Here is a 15,735-nt window from a genome sequence, read left to right on the forward strand (position 1 = left end):
AAATTGAACAAAATAGGGTTGAGAAAACATTTGGCAAGAGACTAGAGCATTAGATCTTGATCCAGAGTTTGAATTATCTGGTTATTTCTTAACAAGTCATGAATGTATGATACTCAAGTACCTTAGATTATCTTTTGATCCATCTAAATTGTGCCCAATCAGATCTCATGTCTCTCTCGAGATTACAAGTATTTAGTTTGGGTGATTTAATTATGTAATACAAATCTCAATATACTCTTGTGATTAGGCTAAATATATTTATCTATTTAGTGTATGGTTGTATATCCCTTCTTAGTTCAATACAAACCTTTTGAGCATGTCTATGGTGGCCAATCACAAATATGTAATTAAATTAAAACAGATAAATCAAGGTAAAAGTTAAGAATTTAATTTAATAAATAATCAAAACTTCTTCACAAGACCCTAATCCTAAATAAAAATTAGTTCATTATAATTGTAAGAATAAACAAGTATTCAATGTTGAAAAATACAAGACTTAGAATAAAGAGCATGTTTTTCACAGTTGACGTAACTCTGAATTCCAAACCTTGATTTCTAACTTTGATTCTTGAATTTTCAAAGAAAAACCTAGAACTAATGTTCAAACAAGTGTTTTTTTCCCTAAAAACGACATAAAGTACTCATATTTATAGTTTCTTAAAGTTGTGACCTAAGTATGATACGATTAGGTCTCTAAAAGTTGCCAAAAATTGAGTTTGAGCATATCTCCCGATGAATTGGAATGGAAATTCTCGATACGATCCGAAAATATAACTCGAGCTTAACATGAAATTAGTAGGTATGGTTTATTTTCCACATGTTTGGATCAAAATCAGGTTAGACCTGAATAATCCACCAAGCAAATAGGTCCAAATTAGGTCAATCATAGGACCCATTTGACTTGTTTAATGTGTAATTTTATAATTTAATGGAGTAAATAAATTGGGGATATAAAGTAAATTAAAAACTAATCTAGGCTATCAATCAGTAGTATGACACAACCATAAATTTTATGTGAAAAATAGATTCTATTTGTGAAAACGTCACATTTTGTTTTTATTTATGATCTATTTGTACCAAAAAAGAAAGCCAAAGAAGTACTACAAGCAGCAATCTTGAAATCTAGGATTGGGTTGAAATTTTCTATATTTTTATGGAAATTTCATTATAGAAAAGTCCACCATACTATCAAGATGAGAAGCTCAAAGAAAGAAAAAAAATTAAGCAAATAAGTTATTCAGGTCTGGTTCAGATAACCTGCGAAATTAACAGATCGTATTCAGGTCAGGAAGGTTGATCCATTTAATTTTGCGGATCGTTTTCAAGTTGATGTGTCACTCAGGATGTTTGAGTCTCAATCCAATCTGCCAACCGACAACTTGACTTAATTGCCACCCGGACTGATGAAGTCCGCCCCAAAGATCCTTTCAATGTTCAACGCTAGACATGGAATCTGCCCGCAGATCCATATAATCCAGTAGCCCTCATTTGCTTCTTGCTCTGTCTTTGCTCCATTGCTAATTTACTCTATTTGTTTTGTCAAAATTGGTCCATTTTCTTTCCAATTGAGCTCTCCACCTATTAAAAAAAATATAAGAACAATATTAAGTAGTTTTTATCCAAATTATTATTCAAATATTATAATTAACTAGCAACTTATACATATAAAGATATTACAACTTATACTTTATTAATTGAACCAACTACTGTTGGCCCTTATATTAAAAGATGCAGGAAGCTATAATCAATGCTTGTTTCACAAAAAGAATGCTGATTAATTTCTTGTTGAAATCCCTTAACAATCAATTATTCACTTAAAATCCTCTCTTCCATTCAATCTGCTGAAGGGAACATCAAGATTTGTAGTAGATGAATGTGGATGCTGATAATGCTAGTGCTATCATTTCGGTGTTGGATAACGTTTGTTCGTTCGGAACTTCAATAAAACTCACATAAGGTGCAATTACCCGGAAATGATTATGAAGAATATTTAATTTTTAAAGCATCGACCTTATTATGTGCTGCACATCCGCATCATTGTCAACTTTTGTTGCTTCCATAAATGAACTAGCACCTTTGAACATAAGTGTGTATCCCCTTTTGTTATCTTTAGTTTTTGATTAACCTGCCTACATGGTGATATTTGGCTAGACTTCAAATTCCTATATCGATCAGTTTAAAAAGGCTAGTCTTTGCTGCTACCGTTTATGAGCTGTGGAGGGCTGGAGAAGCAGGTTGTTTTCGAATCCAGGGCCTTGCAAATCCCATTTTACTCCATTTCCAGGTAAAATAGTCAATTCAAAATTTGTTACACTATATTCTAACTTAGTTATAACATATTTAAATTTTTATTACTCCATCTTCCAATTCAGTTATACCCAAGAAACTTGTCTGAAATGAAATATATGAGGTCTTGCCCGTGTATTTTTCAGTCTAGGCTAGTCTCTTGTGGTAGATTTATGACTGCTACGGTGGAACATCTGCATCGCATTGTGCTGTACGTCCTGCGGAAAGATTTCTAAACATAGAGAGACATTGGATTTAATACTTGGTTGGAACTGAATACTGGACAATTTTGTGAGTAGTGTTAGTTCATTTTGAAATGTGCAGTTCAGGTACATGATTGGTTCTGTTCCTGATTATAAACGTTTTGCTTATTATCAATGAAAATCATTGTTGCTCGAAAAAGAAAAAAAAAATCATCAAATGTATTCTCGCATTAATAGTTTAGTTAAATGTCATATTTGAGGATGGTATTCAACAAAATTTAACTTGCAACCTAATAATTTGTTACATGTCATTTTTAAAGAAAGAAAAATATCATCAAATGTCTATAAAAGTTGATTACCTACATGTAAAAGACTCTCAATGATGAATGAGATTCATGCAGGATTTATATTCTTCAATCAAAATCTGGGATCTCTAACCACAAAGAGAGTAACTAGCCATGGAAAATCCAATCAAAAAGCCTCACGCAATTTGCAACCCATATCCAGTTCAAAGCCATATTAGCGCAATGCTGAAGTTGGCCAAACTTTTCCACCGCAAAGGCTTTCACAAAACATTTGTTCACACAGAATACAACTACAAACGATTGTTGAAATCGCGAGGTCCCAACTCTTTGGATGGTTCATCCGATTTCATTTTTGAGATACAAATGCATGATCATAGTGCTAAATGGTCAATCAGATGATGATCTTCCCTTGAAAAGATGAAATGGAAAAGGAAACTTTAAGTACATAAATTCAAATTTCAGGGGACAGAAGCACTTCTCCAATTATCTTATCCAGATTCGAGTATGAAGATCCACCAGGTTTTACTGCTTCTTCAGCTTTGGTCTTCCACTCCAGTGCCTTCTTCTTTATTTCCTTGCCCTTTTCTCCCTCCATTAAGTCTCTTACCACCTTCTCCACCTCTTTTCTGTTCACATTACTATCTATCTCCACGCCAACACCCCAGTAAGAGCAACAACTCAAGCAATTAGTCTGTTGATCTGCAAAAAATGGCCAGCAAATCATAGGTACTCCAGCCGACAAGCTTTCAAGAACAGAATTCCATCCACAGTGTGTTAAAAATGCACCAACTGATGGATGACTAAGAACGAGTTCTTGATTACACCACGTAGCTAACATCCCTCTATCCTTAGAAGCAAGGAAGAATTCGGGCGGGAGATCGATTGGCCCTCCATTGACAAGATCAGGCCTGATTATCCAAAGAAAGTACTGCATGCTATTGGCAAGTCCCATTGCAAACTCAACCAACTGATTTTCAGTCATGACTGTAACGCTACCAAAGTTAACATAAGCGACTGAGCCTGCCTTCTTGGAATTCAGCCATTCGATGCAACTGTCATCTTCTTTCCATAGATTTGATTGGATTGCTTCTGTGGAATGGTCATCCTTTTGCACCTCTTTGAGAAGCAAGTGAATTGGTCCAAGAGTGTATACATGATCCATCATGGGAGAAAATTGCTCCAAAATACCGTGTTCTAGCGGCTCGAAAGTGTTCAGAATGACAGCAGCACCCTTCAAAGTCCATGGTATGAGCTTAACTAAATAATCCACAAACTCATCCTTGGGATCAGTAGTCCAGATTACGGTTGGGATGTCTTTTAATCGGACACTACTAATTCCAGGAATCCAATCAATGGTATTTTCCATGTACCCATTGGTAAAGCAACTTGCATCTGTAAATTAAATATATAAAAAAAAGCTGTACATTACATACAATTGAAACAAGAAACATTCAATACCTAAAATTGATATCTTAATATGGCAAAGGATGAAAAATAAAATACAATATTGGCCAAAACAGGATAAAGTAAGATGCCCTGATTGCCCTATATACATTAATCACCGTCTTGATTCTTGAGTTTGTCTCGGTTCAAGAAGAGAAAATTATTAATGAGAAAACAGTGCCAAATAATTTGATGTGCTGTAAAATATAATAACTATAATTTGAAGTGCATGAGAATTGAGTGCTAAACTTTATGTGAGCAAAGTTTGTTCAGTCTGTATAATCTTTTGAAGGGTAAATTATCTTTTACCCTCCTATGATTTGATGCTTTGAACCATATAGGGGTTATGTGGTAAAATATCAAATTATATGGGAGGTAAAAGGTAACTTATCCTTTTTTTGAGCCCCTTTGGATTTCAAATTACACGTGCAGTATTTGCATTAGTCATGAAGCTGCTCCATTTCTGAGTCCAATCATTCTATGGTTCATAGGATATTTTTCTATTGAGTCAGTCATTATATATACTATCTGAATTACTGCTAAAATATTACCTTTATCCAATTTTCTCATTGCAAGGTTGTTATGTTATTTTTGTATAGAGGAAAAAAAAAACAAAATTCTTTTTTGTACCTTTGAGTGGTGTATACCCTCGTTCACGAAGTTGAGGAAATTGCGAGAAACACATGACGGTTAATGCACTCATGGTCCAAAACAGTACATCTGGGATTCCTAGTTCTTCAGCTGCCTCAACTGTGAATGTGGACATAACAGCATCAGAAATTATACAAGTTACAGGAGGAAATTCATCATCCACCGAAGCCTTATTGTTGAGCCTTCTAATCAGATCAACAAATGGGCGGTAGAAATTTTTTGCAATTGAAGGAAAAAGCTGGAAAACATCTTGGGTAACATCATCATTTTCAGCAGGTGGGAGGCCATCTGGGATGGTCTCAAACTTGAAATCTGGTGAACCATCCAGCGACTTGGGACCCCTTGATTTCAGCAAACGTTTGTAGTTATATTCTGTGTGAACAAATGTTATGTAAAAGCCTTTATGGTGGAGAAGTTTGGCCAACTTTAGCGTTGCGCCAATATGACTTTGAGATGGGTATGGGATGCAAACAGCATGAGGCTTCTTCACTGCTTTCTCCATTGCCATTTGCTCTTTGATCAGTTTGCAGTTGAAGTCCTCTTTAATTTGCTTGGAGATATATAATGCTCATGTACTGTCTCTTATTACTTTTCTATTTATGTACAGAGTTTCTCGTCGGTTTTCTTTCCTTTTCTTTTCTTTTTTTTTTGGTTGAAAATGCCTTTTCAACTAAATTATATGTCAAGTGCTAGAAAATTTTTTGGGGCCCCCTTATATTATGGCAAGAAGAAACCGAGATAGGGTTTAATTAGGAAAATGTTTTGATTTCTAGCAATAGGGAAATGATATACATGAAATTACCGCCATAAAAAGAACTCCTTGATAAAAGATCATTCAATTAGGGAAACAAAGATATTGTCCCATTTTCCTGCTGCAAATGTTCGATTATAGATATGAGCAATGATATTAGACCCAACAATTTACAGATATTATGAGCGGAGTATGTCGATTGGCTTGTATACTGAAGCTACTTCAACTTGTAGCAAGTAATCATGTTAATACTACATAGTTTCTACGTAACAATGCACTACTGTCGGTCTTAATATTTCTCTCGAGTGGTTAGATGACTTACAGGGGCAGTGGAATGGGACAATTGGAAACTTCAGAATTTTTACAGAATACAATTGTAGGACAAAATTATAAATTTAATACTCCCTCTGTCCTCTTTTAATAGTCCTAATTTTTTTCACACAGTTTAAGAAAAAGTAGTTAACTTTGTTGGGAAAACAAATTTAGATTGCTATTTTCCTAAAATACCTTTACATTAAATAAATTTGGCTTTTCATATATCAATATGTTTTAAAAAATCTAAATGCATTAAATGGGGTAGGCTACATTCAATACTAACAATCTATATTAAATAAGGTACTTTATAGTAATAACAACTTACATTAAATAAGGGTATTTTAGAGAAATTAAAAAACAACTACATTTCTCGATTGAAATGTGGATTACAATTTGAAACAGACGAAAAAGGAAAACAAAATTATCAAAGTGGGACGGAGGGAGCATATAACAAACCAATTTTAAGAATCTTTTGAAGTTGAACTCGGTAGGTAAAAGTTTCTCCTGCTACGATTAAGATTTTTTCTACGCCTTTTCGTATTAAAAAGACATTCTCCTACAACATAACACTTTCTGTTTTTATAAAAAGGCAAAATGATATGACACAAATGTAATGACATAACATAAATATAATGGCAAAATGCCATGACACAAATATAATGTCGGAAAAAGTAAAACAAGTAAAGGGTTACATCTTTGTAATACAGATGAGCAAGAAAAAAATTGTGCAATATCAAGTCGTGATTCATGTGTTCTTGGCTGTTTAATCAAGCCATTGAACAACGATAGTAATTACGCCCAACAAAAAGAAACTCAAGCCTTTGGAATCCCTATCGCCCGATAAGCCCACCAACTTCCTGCCAATAATAAAAAGCATCTTAGAGCCAGCAGAAGTGCAGACCCCTCCAAGCTACCCTAATTATGATGGAAAAGGCCCTTCATGATGGATGGTTGTCTTTTGTCTCTAATTCTTTAAAGTTGTTTGATGACATTTCGCCTTGTACTGCAGCTGGACAAATAGAAGCTGGCAGTTTGAACAAACTACGAGCTCGTTTGAATTTTAGGTTTTTGGAAGTTTTATAAAAAAAATATACAGTAAAGATGTAATGTATGTGAAACAAAAATATAACTAAGAAATGTGTTAAAATTTTTTTTTTTTTACGAGACTTACAATTCAAACAAGATCTAGCTCTTAGACAATTGGTGTCTTGCAAAAGGCAAATTAAAGGTCGTGGAAAGCAGCAAAAGTCTACAATCCGCCTAATTGACACCAATGAGTAAAATCTCCTTATACTTCAAGGCCCTATAGTAACAAAAAAGAGTGTGCTAAACAATTCGTAGGAGTAGAAACTGCAGCAAATAAGAAATTGTAGCCTTCGAAATAAGAGTTGGCTAAGCGTGAATACACCATGAAGTTACAAAAATTGTACCTATGAGTCAACCCCTAAAGCGAAATAAGCACAACAAAAGAGCAATAGACTAGAACTAGCTTACAAAAATGAAATGGTCCCTATGTAACTAGTCATCCACCTTAACTCCCTTTAGTGGAGTTGGCCACCGCCTTTAGTGTGGGGTGAGAAGTCAAGGGTTCAATCCTTGCCTCCAATCAAAAAGTTGTCTCTTAATGTGGCTTTGCTTAAAATTCATGTGGATACTTTGCACCCGTATGATCCGATGGTACCATCGGTTTCCTGACCCTGTTGGGTCACCCCCCTCCCCCCTAGTATAGGCTAGATTAGGATTAGAAGTAGGTCTAGATATAGATGATGATAAGTGACAAAAAAAAAAAAATGCCATCCATGATATCAAATAAATTATTTTTGCCTTGGGTAAATTTACTAAGGTCTATGGTCACAACGATCCTCCCATTCAACTACTTTGGCCATATTGCCCCACCCACGTGCAATGGGTTTCAAAGATAAAAATCTTTTATCTATTTTTTTATAAACTCATCTAGATAACTCAATATGGGGAGTTTGACCATCTGTTTTTCTTTTTTTTTTTTTCTTTCTTTTTCCTCATTTTCTTTGAAATTTCTCCTATGTTTGTGATGGAGAATTTTCAAAACAATGAATCACAACGTCGTTTTTATTGTTGTGTGTGCCGAAATATCATGGATGAGTGAATGAATGTGTCTCATCATGAACAGACACGAATATTCCTATGAATTTGCCAATCATACGAGTTGTAGAGGGATTGGATGATGAAATTATGATTCCAATAATCTTCTTGTTTCTCTTAGAAGAAAACACAAACTGTTGAACGCTTTTAGTAGATTAATTTTTGTTACTGTAAAAGGCAATCAATGATCAAGCTCTTAGACACTTTCACACACAGAAGATTATGTAGAATGGCCGCGTGATCCCATCCGGTTGCATTACCCGATGTACAATCACTTCATGTTATTGTACTTGTAAAAAAAGTAATTGTCATGAATAAAATACTTCATGCATATTTAATACAATATTGTAATATAATTGTACACAAACAATTAAACATGTATAATAATCGGACCTAATCATACACAACACAGTAGCACCCGCCCTTGGTCGCAAATTAAACCTTTTTGGAGAAAATGCATCTTGAGGTAATGCGATGTGCTCTAAAATTTTTGGCCTAAAATTTAAGGATTGTTGGCAATCATACGAACTAAATGTGTGCGATAATAGCATGCCACGGCTTATAATTTAATAGTGGAACATGTTAAATTGCTCGTCAATCAAGTCTTAAAGTGAATTTTTGTGCAAAAGATCATTAATCACGACTTGACTTTACAACCAGAGTTTGTAAAGATTTTTTTTTTTTTTTTTAAAAAGGTAGAAACTCAAGATTCACGACTAAATTGAACCAAAGAATTGGACATGTTACTTAAACATTATAATTGACCCCAACATTTTCGTTTAATTAGAATCATTTGTTTATGTCAGGTGTGATGTGAGGTACGTACCTCATTTTTTTTCTTTCTTTTTTATCTGTTGTAGATAATATCCTTTCACAATTGCCTAGTGATAGAATTATGATGTATCATGCATGCATGGGATGTCAATGATCGACTAAAATATTAATATATTTAAGGCCGATAGGCAACAGGTTTTGACAACTCTCTCTTACTCTTTTTGAGGGTTTTATTTAATCAGACAATACCAACTTCGATAAGTAAATCTAGCAATTAATTTACAAGTCAATTGCATATATATGAAGTTAGCAGTCTATAAGATTACAGAGATTATTGGGGAAGGATTGGATTAAAATTTAAAGGGAAATTTGCCAAATTGGTCCCTAACATTTACCAAAAACACTTTTTTAGTCCTTAACATATAAAATCAGCCAAAATGATCCTTCACATTTAAATTATGAGCCAATTTGGTCCTATTGCTCGTTTTTACTCATTTCTCCGGCTAAAAATAGCACGTCCCCCTCATGTAGTCATATTTTTAGGGGCAAAACCGGCAAATACATTTCATTACCGGTTGAAGGTAAAAGGATAGGGGACCACCACCAAAATACACATTTCACCTTTGGCCCTCAAATTACAGTTTGAAGAAACCCTAATTGCATCCCCAAATTAACAAGCATAACTTGGAAATGTACTGCTGATGATGACGACGACAAACCTGTAGGGTGTGATTGAGAAAAGATTGAAGGTTTGGCCAAAAAAATCGTGAAGAAAATTAAGAGGGCATGTACACACACACACACACACACACAGACACAAACAAGATGCAATGACGATTCTGACCTTTCACAAAAAGCGGTAGCATCGCCGTTCGGAAACCATTCTTGTGGAAGTAGAAAACCAGCTCCAGTCGCCAACCCAGCAGAAGGGGGGTTGCAGAATCTGGAACAAGACTGGACATAAATCGTGACGGTGCTTGTTTTGTGAGGTAGGGGGCATGGAGTGGGAGGCAGACCAGAAAGAATTGAAAGAAGCCGGAGCGGAGTTGCTGCCGGACGGGCGGGTTGGACTTCGGATACATGGATGGGAGATCGAGTCTTCCAAAGCTTCCATCCTCAAATCCCTCCAGCGCCAAGAGTAACTACCTCTCTCTATCTCTTCTTCCCCTTCCCCCAACCAACAAAAACTCAGATGCCTCACCCTACCCCCCTCCCCAAGTATTACAACTATTTTGTAAGTATCTGATTGCAGGTTTCCAAGAAGTCACAATGATGGGTTCCTTTCCACAAAGACATCGCTCGTTTGGATCCATTTTACTCTTCAAAGGTCAGCTTCTTCTTCCCAATTTCTTGCTATTGTATTTTCCCTCTTCAATTTCATGGGTTAGTGAGGTGATTAGATGAAGGAAAGATGGCTTCTTTCGACCGGTAATGAAATGTGTTTCCAGTTTTGCCCCTAAAAATATGACCACGTGAGAGGGGCATGCTATTTTTAGCCGGAGAAATGAGCAAAAACGAGCAATAGGACCAAATTGGCTCATAATTTAAATGTGAAGGATCATTTTGACTGATTTTATATGTTAAGGACTAAAAAAGTGTTTTTGGTAAATGTTAGGGACCAATTTGAAAAATTTTTCAAATTTAAATGATAATATGGGAGGAATTATAGGTAAGAGGTCCTGAATTCAAAACTTCTCACCTATAAAAAAAAAAAAAGAATTAGAAATATTTGGATACTGTATTCTCGATAAACACTAGCTATCAAGACTTCACTTAATGGAGAAAATAATAGAACTGGAGGCCTAAAAATTAAAGATCTTGGGTTATAGTGCCACCATGCTTAGTTGTAACCTAACAACTTTTTAGGAACAAAAACTCAGTGCAATTGTGCTTTGTGATTCCGTCTAGTGGTTGTACATGTTTAAATTTTGTGTACAAATATATTATAATGTTGTAGTGAATATATGTTAAATATTTTATTCATGTACACTATTTTTATTCTAAATATAATAATATAATGTAATTATACTCCAAATAATGTAAAAAGTATAATTATACCAAACCCCAACCGAACTGACCCCTCGCCCACTTTTTAGTACTAGTCACACCTTTTTTTGGGGGCTTGTGGTGTTAGTATTAGTACCCATTCCTTCTTGGCTAGTGGAGCCGATATATCTGGATGCTTGAAATTTATTACCAGAAACAAATGAGAATTTAAAACAAAGAGAAAATTATTTAAAATGTCTCTCACATTTTATCAAATCAATTTTTTCGTCATTCACTTTTAAAATAGTAATTTTAGATTACTTACAAAATCAAATCGATAAAATTTAGTTTCAACCTAGGCTTTCAATTGCTTTGTATCCTGAATCCATCACCTGACCTATACATACTCATTTTTATAGGGGCAAAAAAGTTAAATCCCATTTATAGCTAAACAAATAGCCCTACCCATAGTCATTTTTCTTCTAAAAATGTAGGACATAACCCAAACCATATTCATTGTTTCTTCTAAAAAAGTGAGATTTGACATAATTCATATTCATTTTGCCACTAAAAAAGTGGGATCTAACCATTTTATATATAAAGAATGACTACAAGTTGATCACGTAGTGATTTCAGGTTTAAAAATGATTGAAAATTTAGGTTGGGACTAAAATGATTGAAAATTTAAGTTGGGACTAAAATTTGCTAACTTAAATTTGTAAGGGACACATAATTAACTTTTTAAAAGTACATAACGAAAAATCTATTTGGCGAAATGCGAGAGATGTTTGAATAATTTTCCCTAAACCAAAATATCTAATTTTCCATAATTCTTTTTAAGTGTAAGTGAGAGGGATCGAGCCCCCTAATTTGATTAGTCACTTAAAACTGTCGCTTCCCTTCAATTTATTAGAGGAACATTAATTTGTAGCGGATGAATAGAATTATGACCGAGGGTGTTCATATTGGACGTTTATGGTTTGTTCTTTTGATATCGGAAATAATTGTGAGAAGTACTTTGGTGATTTCTTGATTTCCATAAGTATCAACCTTGTTTTGCTTCAAAGCTTACATTGTTTTCAAGTTTGGATCTTCTATGGATGAATAGTCACATTTAAACGGATACCAATATTGAAAATCCTTTTAGCGCCAGCAATCATCTTAATTTTGCAATAATTTACATTAAGAGAGAACCCAACTGAATCATGTGAAAGTTGGAGAGAACTCTTCTGCAATCTAATATGTAATATCACTACAAGAAATTTGGCTTGTTATGACGCCAAAAATGGGCCGCAAAAAGTCCAAAAAGCGCCGCAAAAAAGTATTTGCAACACTTTTGCGACACAAGTCCTTTGTGGCTCAAAAGTAGCCGTTACAAAAGAAAACAGCAGTATTTTGCGAAGCGCCACAAGTATTTACGACACATATTTGTGCCACAAATGTGCACGAGGCACAAAAATTTGCGTCACAAAAAGTTCATGCAGCACAAAATTTTGCACTGCAAAAGGTCTCTTTCAAGATGATAGATGCACGGTAGTGTTTTACCATTTTTAATTATTTTTTTGAATTATTTTTCATGCTTTGAATACCTTGCCCATTCCTGTATGTAATTCAATTCACCATTTAAATGGAAACAATCCGCTCACCATTTAAATGGAAATTATCGCCGCAAATTTTCAAATTAAAATTTCATATTCATCATCATAATCAATTCTAAAAGGTACAAATAGTTCCTAATTTCTAATTTCAACCAATTTTGCATAAGTCATTACATTTCAATATGATTATACCACGTTATAACAATTTTCGATATAATCCAAGAAAAAACATGCATTTGTCATTCCAAATGATTGATTCCAACAGGTCAATACAATGTCTCTAATCTCCTGCAACAAAACAAAAACATTTATTGTTAGTAAAACAAATCAATTCTGCATTGCATTATCAAAGCATTAATTTCAACCGTCTCAAGCATCTCCATGGGAACAAGTAGTTAAGTCCTATATCATTATTTTAAGACTATCATATTGTTCTAATGACTCAAAGAATTGAAGCCAAATCACATGTCATGGCCACTCATGCACTCATACCTGTAAACATGCAGTATTAATACCGAAGTCAAAGCTCCCGGTTCACTTCCTAGTGTTCCCTATCAGATCAAATTTTCATTTTGCTAAAACATTCCCTATCAAATCAAATGCACAACCACCAGATTTTGGTTTCAAACATGAGCCTGTAATGCAGAAATGAAAGTAAGAATAAAGGTTGAACTCAATTTATAACAGAGTGACGAATGCAAGCGAACAAAAGCAAATCAAACCTCTTGACAGTCTCCAAGGGGCATCACGATAGAAAACGTTACATCAGCATAGGATGACGTGGAAACTGCAAGCTTAATAAAAGAATAACAACCTGGACATAAGTTTAGGAGCTAATGCAGTCTACGTACCATATTCATCAACAGGAGCATAAAAATAATAGCCAGTGGCAAGTCTTTAAATGGACGGTAAGAATTGCATCTTAGAATTCAATAAACCTGCACAAAAAAAAAGGAGATAAGTAATTTTCTTGTTACAAAACTTCAAGAATTCTGTCAAACCATCCAGGAGAAAGTATGCAATATATTACCAGCTAGTCCAGACTAACATTCACATCTTCAGTTTTTAAGGCTTCCTCGGGGGGAAGTGAAGGTCATTGCAAGTATTAATCTGGGTACAAGTAACACAGGCATTAACAAAAACTCTTACAATTAAAGTTGATCACAATTGCCAAGAGTAGTAATATATATTCGGTAATAAGGAATCTTCTTCTAAGATAAACTGAAGGTTATAATGAGAACCCCAACCATTGAATGATTATATTTGTAGTCAAGGAAGAAAATAGGAAAAAATCCATTGTCTGTTATTGTTGCTTGGATGGTTTTTACCATTCCGAGCATTTAATCTCTTGTATGAATCGGCTGAAATGCAAGCTAAGTCCATCATCTGTAGCCAAGAACCAACAAAACATTACCCTTCATGAACTATCCCACTAGCACAGCAAACTAACATGTTTAATACTCCCAGAATTATATTCATGTAGAAACAAAAGACAGGAGAAAAAATGACCAGGACAAGACCAGAACAAACATCCTAGGCGATCCCGAGCTCGGTTTCACTCCCTCCATCCTATTTTGATAACTGTGAGCCTTTTATAAACAGTAGAAGATAGTTATGTATTGTGCATAATTGTATGATTTTGCCCATATTAGAATTTAGTAACAAGTTTAATTGGGCTTCCTTTCTCTATAGGATAAGAGTAAGGCACCGTTTGTGTTGAAGGAATGGGAGGAAAATGAAAGAAAAGGAATTAGAGGGATTTGATTTTTGTTGTTTGGATTGATTTTTTGAGGAGGGAAAGGGAAGGATAAAGAGGGAAAGGGATGGATAGGGTCTAGTTATTTTATTGAATTATGAGTTTTGCCGTCAAATGGATGAAAACGGAGGGAAGTGAAATTAAATTAATTGAAATAATTTACATTTTTTAAAGGGTTATTATCACTTTATCCCCCCTAACTATATCACTACTTTCAATTTACCACATAACGTTATCTTTTAGTCACTTTACTCCCATAAGTAATTCAACTCAACATGTTAAGAAATTTTTGACAAAAATACCCTTTTATTTTATAGCATTACTATATTGTTATTATCACTTTATTCGATTGGATTATAGTGATACAATCACTTTAGTTCTTAACAGTATTTTCTAGGTATTTTACCTCATCATTAATCTAACTAGTATGGTCAAAAAATTTTAAATATATTTACCCTTTTTTTATATATAATTAAAAATAAAAAAGTTGTAATGGCTATTCTTTCTTTTTTTTTTACTTTAAGAGATCGGAAAACATAAAAATAAACTTTCTCAACTTTCTTTTTTTCACACTTATTAATACTAGGAAAAGAAAAAGAGATAGGAAAAAAGGAGACAAAAAATTAGATTTTACAAAAAAAAGGAAATAAAGAAAAGCCTAGAATTATTGTATTACTTTAAGGTTGTCGGGATTAGAATTGGAATTTGGTTGTAAACAAAAAAGTAAAATAATTTTAAAATAATAAAAGTATTTAATTATTTCTTATTTGTAATTTTTAAAAAAAAGAATTGAGTTCTCTCTCTTCCCCTCCCCCTCTCCATCTTTCTATTTTTTTTCAATATTAATAAGATTGCCAAGATGAAAGAAATTAATACTTTGACTTTTTTTCTTGATACTAAAAGGAGAAGAGTCACTCTAAATTTTTTATTATTTTTATTATGCAAAGAGGAAGATATTTTCTTCTAAAGTTTTTTAACTTGCTAAGTTGGTTTAATGGTAGGATAAATTGCTTAAAAATAACTCTAGGGGGTAAATTGATAATGAGACTATATTTTATGGGGGGTAAAGTGATAATAATTTTAAGGGTTAAACATATCTTTTCACTTTAATTAACAAACTCCGTTAAGTTTGACCGTTAGTTTTGGGGGTAAAGTGATTAAAAGATAACGTTAAGAGGGGAATTGATAGTAACACCGAACGTTAAAAGGGTAAAGTAATAATAACCTTTTTTTTTTTCAATTCAGTAACAGTTGATCTTTTCCTTTCCTTTTTTTTTTCTTCCTCAATCTAAACAAAATTCAGTATTTCTTTTTTTTTTTTCCTTCCATATTTTAGCCAAACAAGATGGACGAAAATCATCTTCCTCTACTGTCCTTTCTTTTCTCTTCCACCGGTATCCTTTCCTTTCCTTCCTCTTCCTTTCCTTCAATCAAAATGGTGCCCAAAGTAGATTTTCGACATTAGATATGAAAAAAATATAACAATGCACCGACAATTTACACTGCTTCTCATGATGAAGTTATATTTGATTAAACGTACTACTGC

At 33.9% G+C, this 15,735-nt stretch overlaps 1 protein-coding gene across 1 annotated transcript; it reads right to left on the reverse strand.

The window, feature by feature from the left end:
- Window positions 1-2,978: 2,978 nt before the first annotated feature.
- On the reverse strand, window positions 2,979-5,431 carry LOC113702376 (7-deoxyloganetin glucosyltransferase-like). Its single transcript, XM_027223557.2, has 2 exons — window positions 4,868-5,431; window positions 2,979-4,186 (listed from the first exon to the last, which is right to left on the reverse strand). The coding sequence occupies exons 1-2, from the start codon at window positions 5,394-5,396 to the stop codon at window positions 3,246-3,248; spliced, it is 1,470 nt and encodes a 489-aa protein (XP_027079358.2). The 5' UTR covers window positions 5,397-5,431; the 3' UTR covers window positions 2,979-3,245.
- Between the last annotated feature and the right edge of the window lie 10,304 nt (window positions 5,432-15,735).

The sequence above is a fragment of the Coffea arabica genome, chromosome 7e, assembly GCF_036785885.1.
Source record: "Coffea arabica cultivar ET-39 chromosome 7e, Coffea Arabica ET-39 HiFi, whole genome shotgun sequence".
Taxonomy (NCBI): domain Eukaryota; kingdom Viridiplantae; phylum Streptophyta; class Magnoliopsida; order Gentianales; family Rubiaceae; genus Coffea; species Coffea arabica.